The sequence below is a fragment of the Amphiura filiformis genome, chromosome 16 (assembly GCF_039555335.1).
Source record: "Amphiura filiformis chromosome 16, Afil_fr2py, whole genome shotgun sequence".
In the NCBI taxonomy this organism is placed as follows: domain Eukaryota; kingdom Metazoa; phylum Echinodermata; class Ophiuroidea; order Amphilepidida; family Amphiuridae; genus Amphiura; species Amphiura filiformis.
The window spans coordinates 36,904,392-36,918,947 of NC_092643.1; the positions used below are offsets into that span (position 1 = coordinate 36,904,392).

General features: G+C 33.6%; 1 protein-coding gene across 1 annotated transcript in view; it reads right to left on the reverse strand.

The window, feature by feature from the left end:
• The window catches only part of LOC140172616 (uncharacterized), a 79,975-nt gene that overhangs the window by 45,474 nt on the left and 19,945 nt on the right, over positions 1-14,556 (reverse strand). Inside the window, exon 2 of the mRNA XM_072195752.1 lies at positions 11,150-12,638. Within this exon, the coding sequence (XP_072051853.1) occupies positions 11,150-11,485 (336 nt within the window). The 5' untranslated portion in view covers positions 11,486-12,638. The remainder of the gene's footprint in view (positions 1-11,149; positions 12,639-14,556) is intronic.

Consider the following 14,556-nt stretch of genomic DNA (forward strand, 5'->3'; position numbering starts at 1 on the left):
CAACATAAGTTTTTTTCCGTTGGCGGTTCTTTTGAAATAAAATGTGCAAACACCTACCGCATATTTGAGTCATTATCCACGGACCTGGCCATTTTGGGGTTGATTATAAATATACATGCACATGTTGTTATCACTCAGCTGAAGGCAAATTTGTGTAGGCCTATTGTAATGAATGGCATGTCTATATAAATAAATGTGTTTGTTTTCCTGGCATTTTTGTAAAATAATTTTTGTTCGTTTGTTTATAATTGTTTCAGCATTTCCCAAAAATTAAAAAGGTAGTGCAGAACCCCGTCAAAAGTCAACATTTTATTTTCCTTGCAGTTTATTTTTTCTTAAATTTTTGAAAATGTTTGTTAGTTTTTCATTATTTCAGCATTTCCCCAAAATGTCACGTGTGTTTTCTTGCAGTTTAAACATTTTTTTTTTCAGTTTTATTAGTTTATAATTTATTTCAATATTTCCACAAAAATTCACAAATAAATTTTTCTTACAGTAGGCCTAAGCCTATAACAAAAAATCAGTGTTTGTTAGTTTGTTATAATTTATTTCAGCATTTAAAAAAAATAGAAAGAAAGGGGTGTAGAACCTCCTGAGCCGTCTTTTAATTTTTTTTTAAACTTTTTTTTCATTTTTGTTAGTTTTTATTTCAGCTTTTCCCAAAAATTCCAAAATAAAGCGGGATGTAACCCAACCCCCCCCTTCAAATCGACCTTTTCTTCCACTTTTTTAATTTTTAATTTTTTAATTTTTTTGAGTTTTTGCTGTTTTTTAGAATTTATTTCAGCATTTTCCAAAAATAACAAAATAAAAGGGGGGTGTAGAACCCCCCTAAATCGACTTAAAAATTTTGGGCGATTTTTTGGCTATTTGGGCGACATTTCAAGGCTAATACCCGCGACTTGGGCTAAAAGTTTTGGCAACCCTGATCTTAGCCACCAACTGATAAACATCAAATCTTCCATCCTAGCCTGCAACTGATCAACATCAAATCTTCCATCCAGGCATCCAACTTGTCAACATCAATTCAATCATCATTATTCATTAAATATATTTATATTGCATCCATCTTCATTGTTTCTACGAATCATCATATATTAAAGCCGGAGCATAATAACAGCGTATATATCTTCAAGTCTTCCATCTGTGTGTATTTTATTTTGTGTAACGGGATTGGACATTTGATATCGCCCGAGTAAGTCCCTGAATCCAAAGTTGAACAAAAAGAAAATCACCCTAAAATTTAAACTGTAACACTATCAAGAGCTATCTCCAGAACCACTGAACCAATATTAGGTTTGTTTACACTCAGGGATGAAAACAAGTACTGACATAATTTCCTGAAACTGCTTTAAAATTTTCTGAAAATGTGTATTTCCCTATACTTTGTACAGGGACGATTGAAGCAAAATTTCCTGAAATCAGGAAATTTCCTTAAGATTTACATGCCTGATTTCTCATTCAAATGCATTTTCCATGCTTAATCTAAATATGGTCATGAAAATTTAAAAATTCTGAAATTTTTGAATTTTTGAATTTTGAAAAAAAAAATTGAAACTTGTCGTCTGCAATCTGCAGCCAACACTACATGTACTGTGGAGAGTTAACTTGTTAACCTGAGTAGTTTAATTTTATTCCATGTCATATTCTGAGTAGTTTAACCCCGTGAGCACTACCTGCCGATATAACATTGCCTCTGATTGGTCAATTATATGATATCTTCCCTTTAATCACCAATCAGAATAGATCTTTGCAAATATTCTGAGCAGTTTAATTAGACTTGCAACTAAGACGTCCAAAAATAGATAATAAATTATTCCCCTGGCAAAACAGGAAATCCATGTTGAATTAAAATCAAAGTTTTGAATTTCAAAACCGAAACTGTGTCTGTGAGTGCAGGATGCTACACGTGTTGTGCATTATTTACATTTACTGGAGGCGGGTTGTCAAACATCTTTACTTGGTTGATGATACAAATTTATATTTGGAAAGTGTTACAAAGAATATGCACCAAAAAGTAAATAAACAACCTCTGATAAACAACTACGTGTTTAGGAAAAGACAAACAATAAAAGGAAGAATTAGAAAAAGCTATGAAGTAGAAGTGCCAAAGACGAAGTACCGACTCTGTGACATGTTTGTGTGTCGCTTAAGGAGGGCAAATAGTTTGCACAATTTCGCTATGTGCCAACCATGGACTAAAGAGATACAAACTCTAAACAGTCAAAGTCTCAGCATCACCCAATGATGAGGGTCGATCGTTCCATGAAATGCGACAGACAAAACTGCTACACACATGTACCACATATTTTTACGGTCTTTTGCGTAAACGCAAAGACACACAATGCTTAGAATTCACAGCATACAATGCACTGGGACTTTGACTGTTGCAAAATAGTCTGTATTATTCTATGGCGCCAACAAACTTCAATTCAAAATGCATTGTTGTTTGCGTTCTGTGTGTAATGTGTTAAAAATGCGCGCTAAGCGCTGAGTGTGCAAACCTTCGTAACGTTCGAGCTTAAAAGACCCATCTTATTGTTTGAAGAAAGTAAGAACGAAAGAACAAATGAGAGACAAAGATTAAAAAAGATTTAAGAAAGAACAAAGGAACTAATAAACGACGAACAAACAAGCGAAAGAAGGAAAAGAAAGAGAGAAAAAAAGAAAGAAAAAAAGAAAGAAAACCAAGTGATCATCCTGTTTTCGAACGTAACTTACAATTATTGTTTTCTTTCTTTTAAATTGACATAGTCCCTTATTGCGCACACAAAACACAATATACACTTGAAATGTATCCTTTTCATTATCAGAAGCTGGTGTGCTGTTTGTCATTTAATTCTCCTAGTTTTCTGACCTCTCTCTTGCTTCCTTTGCTGGCCCTAAATCAGTTATTGCTGTAGTATAACATTTACATTTCACTGCAGGGCTATTACAATAAGTAAAAGCTACTCCTTGCCACTGCCGAGTCAATAAAATAAACAGCTCAGGACGAAATTCGAGGAAATTCTAAATCTAATTTTTATGGATTCTCTTGAAAACGTTCAAAGAAAAAATTGCTCCATGAATATCAAGAAATTTGGACAATGTGGGAGTTTCCTATAACCAATGTTATGAATAAAATAGAAATAAATACAAGGATTGATGACATATAACTTAAGGCTGCTGGGAATACTTGATTTTGAGGCCAAAATATGCACCTTGATTTTCCAAAAAAACGCAAAATCCAAAACAAACAAAAACAATTTTTTTTTGCGATTTTAATTTTTTTTGCCGATTTGAAGAGTCCCAAATTTTAATGCCAAATGTTGCAATCATTCATTATTGATTAAAATAAATTTGGAAAAAAAATCACCAAAAAATTACATTGTATCCAAAAGAGGCAGATATATGTAACTTGTATTCACTGTATAATCTATTAAAAATCTAAAATGCATTGGGTTTGTACATGTTTCTATATCTTTAATCGATTCTGGATCCAAAATATGTGATTTGCGCCGAGGTGTCATTTGGACGTCCTGTTTTCAATTTAGACACCCTAAAATTCTGATTTTTATAACATGGAGTGAATAGAAAGTGCCAGTGGAGTGAGTGGACACCCCGATTTTGTAGAATAAGGTATCAACCATTTTGGACACCCTAAAGACACCCCTCGGACTAATGCCTTGCGGAAAATTACGAGTTGCTGATATGATATGAAAAAATGCTGAGGTTTGTTATTGTCCCAATTTCTGGAAACAGTCAGTTGACAATAAATCTGCAAATCAACTTTGACTTCAAATTTCTTCAGGTTCATCACTTAGCGAAGTATAGTATTAACAAAACTGTAAACAAAGTACATTTCGGAGAAATATGAATTGCTGATATAAATATGACAAAATGCTGATTTGTAATAGGGTTGTGGTGTTGTGTTTTTGCACTTACCGTGTTCATTCCAAGTCATTTAGGGTGGGCGCTTATTTTTTGCCTCGTTTATCTAATTTTTTCGTAAGGGGCATTTTTAGAGACAAATTTACGTATGTTATAAAAGGGTCCTGAGACGTTCTGATAGCTTTTCTGATGCAGAAAATGTATTGCAAGTTTACACAGGACTTGTAGTCCTGCAGCTATTTCACTGTATCGACATCTATCTGTCACTTCAACATTAATAATAATGGTACCCTTTAGCAAATTGAAAATACCCTGGGTGGGCGCTTATTGGGGCATGGGTGCTTATTGGAACGAATACAGTACTTGGAATTCACTCAATGAAAACTGTAAAGTCTCCAAAGCATATTCTTGAAATTGTAGCTTTTATAAAAAAACAATTCCAAAGAATTTATACGTATCATGTGAATTAAACGGAAAAATGCTGTAAACAGGAAAAAGTGTATCAAATACATGTAATGGGTGTATCTTATATGATATTCCACTATTACAGTGATACACTTTTTCCTGTTTATACTTTTTCTACTTTTTCCACCAATTCTTACCATATGTTAATTTAATTCAAATAATTACTTAATTTTCAGCCTTTGGACTTGGCGTAATTGAAGAGAACGACATTTAAAATCTATACCAAAAATTGAAAAAATTGACCAAAAATCACGATATTTCACTATATGTGACGAACCTGTCAATTCATGTATTCAGTAGATGTATGTCAAAATCATACCACAAGCAAACAAGGAATATTAAAGTTGGAATAATCAGTTGTAACCATGGTGACAAGCCGTTTTCCAAGTGTAGGGTCTTACTAATTATTGATGAAGCTTCTGATTAAATCATGTATAAAGTCACATGTGGATAATGTAAGTTTGTAACATCATTTATTCTAATTAATTTGTACTACAGCTGAGGGAGCTAATTAACTTTCTAATGGACGAATCTTTAAATAGTTTTTCGAAGATGAACATGTTTTGACAGGTAAACAGACAAGATAATTAAATCAACATGAGTAGGCATTTAACTCCATGAGAACTACCTGCCGATTGGCCAAAAAGAAGTTTTCATTATTAAGTGGCCCAATCAGCAACATTGTTAGAATAATTTCACCACTCAAAAAAATTGGGGTGAATTATTTGCAAAGCTCCATTCTGATTGGTGATTAAAGTGAAAATATCATGTAACTGACCAATCAGAGGCAATGTTAGATTTGCAGGTAGTGTTCAGGTGGTTAAAAAGTATTAGACATACTACTAGTCTACTACCCAGAGGATGTTTAAGGACATTCCCACAACCCAATGGGGTTTCTGACCTTGTATGTCTGGCTTTTGTACATGTGGTATAGTTGACCATGCTTTGCATTGGGATTGTGTGCAAATATCTGGTGTTTTCATCCTATTATTTAACATTCAAAACATCGAGACTTAGGAATAAAATTAATGCAGTGGGACAATATGAATGTTTCCTGTAAGAAAATAAAATATCAGTCCTAAGTCTCAACTATTAGCTCGTTGGCTGCAGTTTTAAAATTACCATTTTGTGTGTGTGGCAATGGGGACTTTGCCTTTAAAATTAGGTTATATTGATCAAATTTCCCAATCATAGTGCATAATAGGAATGCCTTTAAGCCTCCTCTGTCTACTACCAGTATAAAGTAGCTGTTGAAAAAAACACCCTGAAACGGTGCTAGCAAAGCGAGCAAGCTTAATGTTTGATCGGAGCATGCTAGGGATCGAGGAAGTGACCTAAATGGGTGACTCCATTTTAAAAATCTGTACCCTTGTGTGGGAGATTAAGGTTATATCTTCTTTAGAGGTGTATGCATTTCAACTGGAATAACACCTTACGTGTGCCAAAACAATAACAACATGTATTGTAGTTTTTATTAGCAAACAGACAGGCCGCTCTATTGACTGACCAGTGACATCCAAAACCCTTTCAGCATTGCTTCTAACAGCTCTTGCTACTGCTGCATATGTCGTGGAGGCACTGGTGAATCAGTTTTTCTCAAATTACACAATTTACAATACACTGTATGGTATAGAGTTTGATCAATGCTTCACTTGATGTTCACACTGACCGAGACAGGAGGCAGATGTTAATCGTATAGTCACTTTTTCAACCAGCAACTTATATTGACCCTTACCACCCTAGAGTGGCCATTTTCATCAGCATAGCATCATTCCCTCACCCTCATTTTCATACCCTCATCATCATTATCATCATATCCTCATCATCAGCATCATACCATCATCATATTAAATATCCCCATCTTCTTGGTCCTCATCTTCACAGAAAAGCGCAGTGATTTATAGTGCGCTACGCACAGGCACAACGTCTAGACCTTGATCCACAAGCCTCAGCACACTTTACAGGTTGACACGTTGTAGCTGACCACTACGGCCCCACATCATTCCATAAACCATTAAACAACAATTCATGGACTTCGCTGCTTCAAGAGCGTACACCCTAGACGCTTATCCCATCTTCATCCCATCTTCCTCATCGTCATACTCTCATATCATCCTCATCTTCATCCTCACACTCTCATTTTCATCCCCTCATCCTCATACTCTCATCTTCATCCCCTCATTATCATCTTCATACTCTCATCTTCATCCCATCATTATCATCTTCATACTCTCATCTTCATCCCCTCATTATCATCTTCATACTCTCATCTTCATTCCTTCATCCTCATCTTCATACTCTCATCTTCATCCCCTCATCCTCATCATCATAGCCTCATAATCATCCTTTCATCCTCATCTTCATACTCTCATCTTCATCCCCTCGTCCTCAGATCATCTTCATACTCTCATTTTCATCCCCTCATCCTCATACTCTCATCTTCATCCCCTCATTATCATCTTCCATACTCTCATCTTCATCCCCTCATTATCATCTTCATACTCTCATCTTCATCCCCTCATTATCATCTTCATACTCTCATCTTCATCCCCTCATCCTCAGATCATCTTCATAGTCATACTCTCATTTTCATCCCCACATACTCATCTTCATACTCTCATCTTCATCCCCTCGTCCTCATCATCATAGCCTATAATCATCCTCATCTTCATACCCTCATCATATATATCCTCATCCTCCATATTCTCATCTTTATATTCATCATATTTAATTCAATCATCATCACTAATTCAGCTGTTAAATTATGTTTATAAATTACTATTGTTCATGACAGCTGTTGCTACATGTATACTATATGTAGATTCACCATCATTATAGGCAAATTACATGCATCCTTAAATTGTTTTTGTATAGCCATTGGATGTGAAAGGGGACTGACATGAAGTTCAACGATGTTTTTATACCCTCTGTGAACACTACACTGTTCAGTCACTTAGATTGAAAGTCAAAGGCTCTCATTAGTTGCAGAACATATTAGAGCCAACAAATTGTGATGTGGTATATATCGAAAGGAGACACTTTTGGGCAGGATCTTAAATGAGAAATAGCAAAAAATCTGTCTGGGGGTGATTTTTTCACAAATTTGTTGCAAATTTTTGATGTTAATAATGTTTAAAATTCTGTCTCACTGCTCAGTCAAAGGCTCTCATCACTTGCAGAACATATTAGAGCCAACAAACAATTGTGACGTGGTATATATCGAAAGGAGACACTTTTGGGCAGGATTGTAAAGGAGAAATAGCAAACAATCTGTATGGGGGTGATTTTTTTCACAATTTGGGTTTGTTGCAAATTTGTGATGTTAATAATTTTTAAAATTCTGTCTGATAGTTTCAGACTGGAATATAATTGGCATCTTGTATTTTTTCAGACATTTTTCAAGGTCATTCAGGACTACTCTCATCATTGTCAATAACATTTTTAAAGACCGATATCTCAATTTACAATTTTATAATACCATAACTTACAAACTCAATATCTTAGCTTAGGAATGTCCGATTTCATTGGGGAAAACGGTGTATAACACTCAAAATTGTTAACCTGCTTAAAAGTGTCTCTTTTTGATATACCACGTCACAATTTGTAATTTTGATAAATAAAGTTCATAATACACAAGGTTTAAAGAATATAGGCGTAATTCTAAAGCCATGATTTCTCTGTGATACCGTACGGAAAAACAGACAAATTCACAGAATTCAGGGTTTGCTCACGGAAATTTGAAAATGCCACAAAATAGTGAAAAACTGTGTAAATGTCTAACTTTTGTGTTGATTTGCAAAATAAAACAAAGAAAAATGATTATTAAGCAGTCATCAACCATTAAATGATCATTAGCATTAATTCTAGGCCTACGATGCAAGAATCTGGCTATACTACAGTAAAATGTAAGCCAAAATACGCCTTTAAAGCATGTTTGTTTTAACCTTTCAGCACTTTATAGTGGAAAACGGAAAATCACAGAAATCGTCCAATTTGTAACACAGATTTTACATTTTGTAACACGGAGAAATCATGGCTTTAGGTAATTCCCCCCCCCCCATATTTTCAAATAGCCCAGTAAAATGTGCAACTCTAAAAAAAATGGGTAGGGTGATTTTCCAAAGAAAACTGATAAAATACATTGTACATGTAGCCCCATAAAAATATTCATTCTTTGAGCCCTTTAATACACAGGCAGGAGAATACGCTTTCATGAAGAAGTCTGGAAATTGATTAAATAGAGCTGGAAAAGAGAGTAAAAATTGAAAAAAAACACCTAAAAATGGGCTGAAAATAAATAAAATTGCAGAAATTTTGACATCACAAAAGTCTGGTTCCAATGTTTTGGCTGTAAATTTTCATGCCTGAACACACTATAGAAAATAGATGTGTTTCAAAGAATCTCTCAACAGGAATTATTACAGATTTTTTTCCCTCTCTCTCTCTCTCTCTCTCTCTTTGAGCTTTGAGGAAATATTTAATTCTAAATTTGGGTTCTCATACAAAGCTAGCAAAAGAGCAAAAAGTACAAAAATATAATTCACAGTTGGTATAAGGTCATTTTCACAGTAAAGGGTGTAACTTTTTATTTTTAGGGTCAAAATTTCAAACCACTTAAATATGTTTCTGTTTACTGAAATCATGCATAGAAGCAACTTAAATTCCAGTAAAATAATGTTTCAAGGCTTAAACCTTTTGATTTCTAATAAAAAATTGACATTTCCATAACATTTTGGTTAAAATCTAAGAAAAATGTATTTTACATAACCTCAGAAAATTATGACATGAAAGCTGGAATACATGTGAAATCCCATTCCAAAGTAAGTCAACAGATATAAGTTAAATTTTATACCATGTTTTGCTATGTTTGTAATTGCAGTTTTGAAAAATTTTAACATCAAGTGTCATTTACAATGGAAATTTCCAAACCTTAAACATATTTTTTAAGTTTTAATTGGGTTCCTAAAATAATTTGAATGTCTAACTTCATGTACAAATACTACTTGATGAAAGGAACCTCCCAGCCAAGTTTCACAGAAATTGGAGTTATTTTTTAGAAATGGCAATTCAAGCGATTTGTGTTTCGGAGGCTTCAGTTAACAACACAGGTGATCATAAAAGTAAAATATTTGGCTAACTACTACAAGTTGACATAAAAAAATAGGTAAAAAATATCACAATTACCAATTTTCATGCTTTGCTTCTAAGTATTGAATTTCAGGTGTGACAAAAATTAAATTATCACAGCAAGTCATTTTTTTTTTGTTTCGGAGGCTTCATGTTAACAATTGTTAAACATTGCAGAAGTAGTTTTTTTGAAAACAACAGTGTTGGGATCATCTAAGCTGTTATTTTCTTGTGTGTGCGGCAGATATTGTAGATTTATAACATGTTAATTTTTTCACCCATTTGTTAAGTATGGTGTTTTTTGCATGTGAAGCCTCCGAAACAGGCTTTTTTGGGTATCAGTATATTTTCCAAACATTAACCATAATGTCAAATTTTTTTTTAAATTTATGACATTCTGCACATATCAAGTAATAATTACAATGCAGATATCAGTATGAAACACACCAATTTAGATATGCATAGATGATAATTAATCTTATTGTTGTTTCGGAGGCTTCATTTGTTTCGGAGGCTTCAATTGTTAACGGAAAGTTTGTATTGGGTCCCATTTTCAAACGGTGATATATATCTCCACGATTTAAAAACATGTGACTTGAGGATCTACTTTGCTACATTTTGATAAATAGATTGGATGAGCTCTTTTATTTATATTTGCACAAGCTTGCTGAACAGTTTGTTTCGGAGGCTTCAAAAAAGTTAACGGAAAAACGGCTCTTTGAAGTCAAGATTTTATAAAAATTTTAAAAGCTTGCAAATCGACTAATTTTTGTTACCCATTTCAAGTTAAGATAACAACTGTTATGAATCAAGAAGAAGTGAAGAAATAACCAAGAATTATGAACCAAAGCTACACCCACAAAGTTTGTTAACAATTGTTAACGGAAAATGAAGCCTCGAAACGCGACAAATATCAAGTCCGGTTCTCAAAAATACAGGGCTGTTCACAATTAAATCTAATGTGGCAGTGTTTACTGAACATATGACTGTACTTTCAGGATAAGAAAAATTATCCATGAACTAACTGAAGAAAACACAGGGTTTTACAAAAATGTTACTGTTTTTTATAGTTTTTCAAAATGGCAATATTAAGTACATTTAAGCCTGGTAAAACTGAACGCAGTAACTCCCAAAGCTGATTATGCTACCCAAGGTAGCTGCTAACTAGATGACTTATGTGGCCAAAAATCATGGAATTCTGTGGCTTTATTAGAACACTACGGATTAAAATGTTAAAAATCCAAAGTTACACCCTTTACCGTGAAAATGACCATAAACAAACATGCAAAGATTATATACACGTACATCCATATCAAAAGGATGCACTTGTCGGCTGCTACATGTGTCTCATTTCACATAATAGCTAGAAATAAATACCAGACTCATATCAAGTGTAGGTCACTTCAAATCATACCCAAGTCAAATTGTTAAGGTATGTTCTCAGTATTCCTAAACCATGTGACTTGGGATGATTTAAATTGATCTCCACTTCGGAAATTAAATGAGTCTGATATTTATTCCTAGCTATTATGTGAAATGAGACACATGTAGCAGCCGACAAGTGCACCATTTTGATATGGATGTACACATATAGAAAAAAGGCAAACAAGCAAACAAAAATAACATTGCCAACAATTGAATACTTGAAAATTCGAACTTAAAACCGCCAAAACAATAATTTATTTACCTGCATACTTTCATCGGTTTTATCTTTGGTTCCTCTCTCTATCAGTCTTGATACCATAGCAACGGCATCTTCTTGTACCAACGTACTAACATTGTGTGTCCTTGCGGCAATATCCTGCGACACTTGCCTCATTCGCATTGAAACCTCCGCGAATGGCGTATCATGGAATGCGGCCGTAAATGCCTCGGCCATTTGGGTGCTTGACTGACACAATATATTCATCGCCGATAAACAAGCATCGCTGTGTTGTTGGACGTCCTCCAAATGAGCCCGAAAACTGTTGGGGAAACTCCGGTGGAAACGACTCCTACTATCTCCCATTGTTTCAGTCTTCATGATGACGCTAAATCAAGTGGAACAAAATTTGATTCTGCTCACTACCATATATAACGTCGAAAACAATAATCATCGCATAAGAGATCAATTATTATGCGTTTATCATGCAATCATTTGGTAATTTTCATTTTGTATGCGCTCACAATATCACCGGTTACCCGTCATCTTTCATTTCATTATATCGTCAAATCCTGACAGTTTCCTTTCTGCCTCTGTTTGCCTAAGAATATGCAGCGGAGGCTGACAGCACACACGCTCTTGCTATATATATTCAGCAGAGAGTGTGGTTGAGAGGAACTACTGCCCACGCACTGCCTGTAATTCTCTCTCAATGTTTCCAACTCAATACCCTGACGGCAAAAGCTTATAAAATGAACCTCACATTTACACTTGCATTGATTAGGGCCTGCTACTGCTGCTGGTATGCTAAATATATATCATCGAAATATATATAGATATATATATATATATATAATATCAAAAAGGGTTGAATTCCATAGTGTGGCTTTGATATGAATCCAGTGCACTGTGAATGGCCACAATTTAAACCCCTTGAGACGGTTTTCTACAACTCCACAATCTTACGCGGATAGTGAATCGTGTGTTCCTGCAGTCCCAGGGATACTGTCACTAGCTATTTTTTTTCACCGACTGTAAATAGTGTGGGGGTGGAATTATACGGGAAAGACCACTCTGCACTCTTAAGAAATCATCATTAGGCAAACTTCACTTTTGGTAATATAAAAATTGCATAGAAATGAACTTGATGTTCTACTGGTGAGGTTGTTACTCCCACGCAGGTAAAAGTCACAGTTCAGTTGTGTTTATCAGATTGCTGCAGGTGTATTGAACTCAGTTCTCTAATAATGAGATTGGTATTTATCTGGTGTTTGAAGTGGTATCAAAATCAAATCCCCAAGACGAAGAACTGTTGGATTACGAGGACCTCGGCATATCATATTTTCCCGGAATTTGTTCAAAAGATGTTGACAGTGCACGCCACTTCTATTCAGTTCATTGTAGTGTTGTGTGTAGTTCATCACGCCGAGATATTTGCAGCTTTGGATATGCAACCATCCTTGCAAAATGTAATATTGTCAGCTCCATGATTTAACACGTCGTGACTTCAATGGGGCTATTTACCACATGACATCTGTGAGGAAAAATTGAGAGAACAATTTACACAACGTTAAAAAATAGCTGAGTGACTGTCAATTTGTTTGAGTGGAGAGATTATTAGTTATCGTCTGCTATTTTGAAGTTAAAAGAGTGGGTTTAATTCATCTAAATAAAATTGTTGCCGGTTAGTGGTTGCTATGATGAATTGGCTGAAAGATGAATGCTAAAATGTATGTAGGGTTAAAATTAGAGAAAATAAATAATAACAATAAACAAAAATTTGCATATTTTATTTAAAGATAGTGAAAGAGCTGAATATATATTTTTATATTTAGCTTTTTACACCATCTTCCTTTTATACTGTATTACTGATCTCTATAAAATACTAATTGGTCAATATCAGAGCTTAGAATTTATAAATGAAGTGAGCAAGTAACCAAATAAGTATGCAAATAAAAATATAAACAAACAAATAAATAAAAATTAATTACCTGAAATAAATATAAAGAATAAAAGATAAGAAACAGACATAAAGAAACAGTCAAACAGAAAATGCAGAAAAAGAAGAAAAGGGAATCAAGCAAGCAAAGAATAAAAAATAAATAAATAAATAAAAAATATATAAATATATAAATAAATAAATAAATAAATAAATAAATAAATAAATAAATAAATAAATAAAGAAAGAAATAAAGAAAAAAAAAAATAAAAAAATAAAGAAAGAAAGAAAGAAAGAAAGAAAGAAAGAAAGAAAGAAAGAAAGAAAGAAAGAAAGAAAGAAAGAAAGAAAGAAAGAAAGAAGAAATAAAGAAAAGAAAAAACAAAATGAAAATAAAAGAAACATTAAAAAACATAGATAAAAACAAAGAAATAAAAACAAAAACAAACAAACAAACAAGCAAATTAACAAAAAAAGACAAACAATTACCAGATCCAGAAACACCAACCTTTCCCTTTCCACTCTGTCACTCGAATGCCCAAAAAGACCTAATAATAATTGGATTGCTACAATAATGACACCAAAGCATTTCCGCTCTTGAGTCACAAGGCGTAACAAGTCACTGTGTGCTACAAAAGGAATTGAATTGGTTTCACATGCCAATAAAAACTAAAAACTAACAAACAAATAAACCTACACACAAACAATTAGAAAAATAAAGAGAGTTATTAACTGTTCTGTCTTATGACCTTCAATCCCTTTTAGTAAGATGTTAAAAATGTGAACACCTTTCTTTTTGTTGTACAGTAACCAAATTGCTAAGACTTTTGGGTGGAGATAGCATTTTTAGGATGGGTGTATCCCATCTTAACATGCATGAGTACTTCAGGTCTAAAAAGATTTCTAGTACTAGTAGTAGTAGGTCTACCTCCACCACTATTATTAATAATTTAATGAAAATGACAATATACATGTAAGAAAGAAAACATTAACAAATAAATAAAATAAAAATTTTTTTAAAAAAGTAAACACAAATTAAGAATTTTTAAACACCTTTTTAAGGCATTGGATAGCAACGTTTGGACAGCATTTTTTGTGGGAACTGAATACGAGAAATGATCTTCTGATTATCATTTTATCAAATAATTTTGCTTTTTGAAATTCAAATTTTAGGGCAAATTATTAAAAATTGACATATTTAATATTTTAAAATTATTTAACAATCCTCAAAGTAAACTTTATAAATCTAATATGTACTTAAGACGTACTGTAGAAGTAGTAATTTTCACATGTGTAATATTTCGCGCTTTGCCGATTTTGAACTACATTGCTTGTTTTTTTATTTCGCTATTTTCAGTTTTCTTACATAGACCTATACATTCAAAAACATATTTGCATGTTTTTATTTTCGCGGTACATGTAGCTGTGCTGTGCGCAAAAAGCGCAAAAATTTATGTACCGCGAAAATTTCCACTTCTACAGCATGTAGCTGGCAGTAAACCTATATTTATTT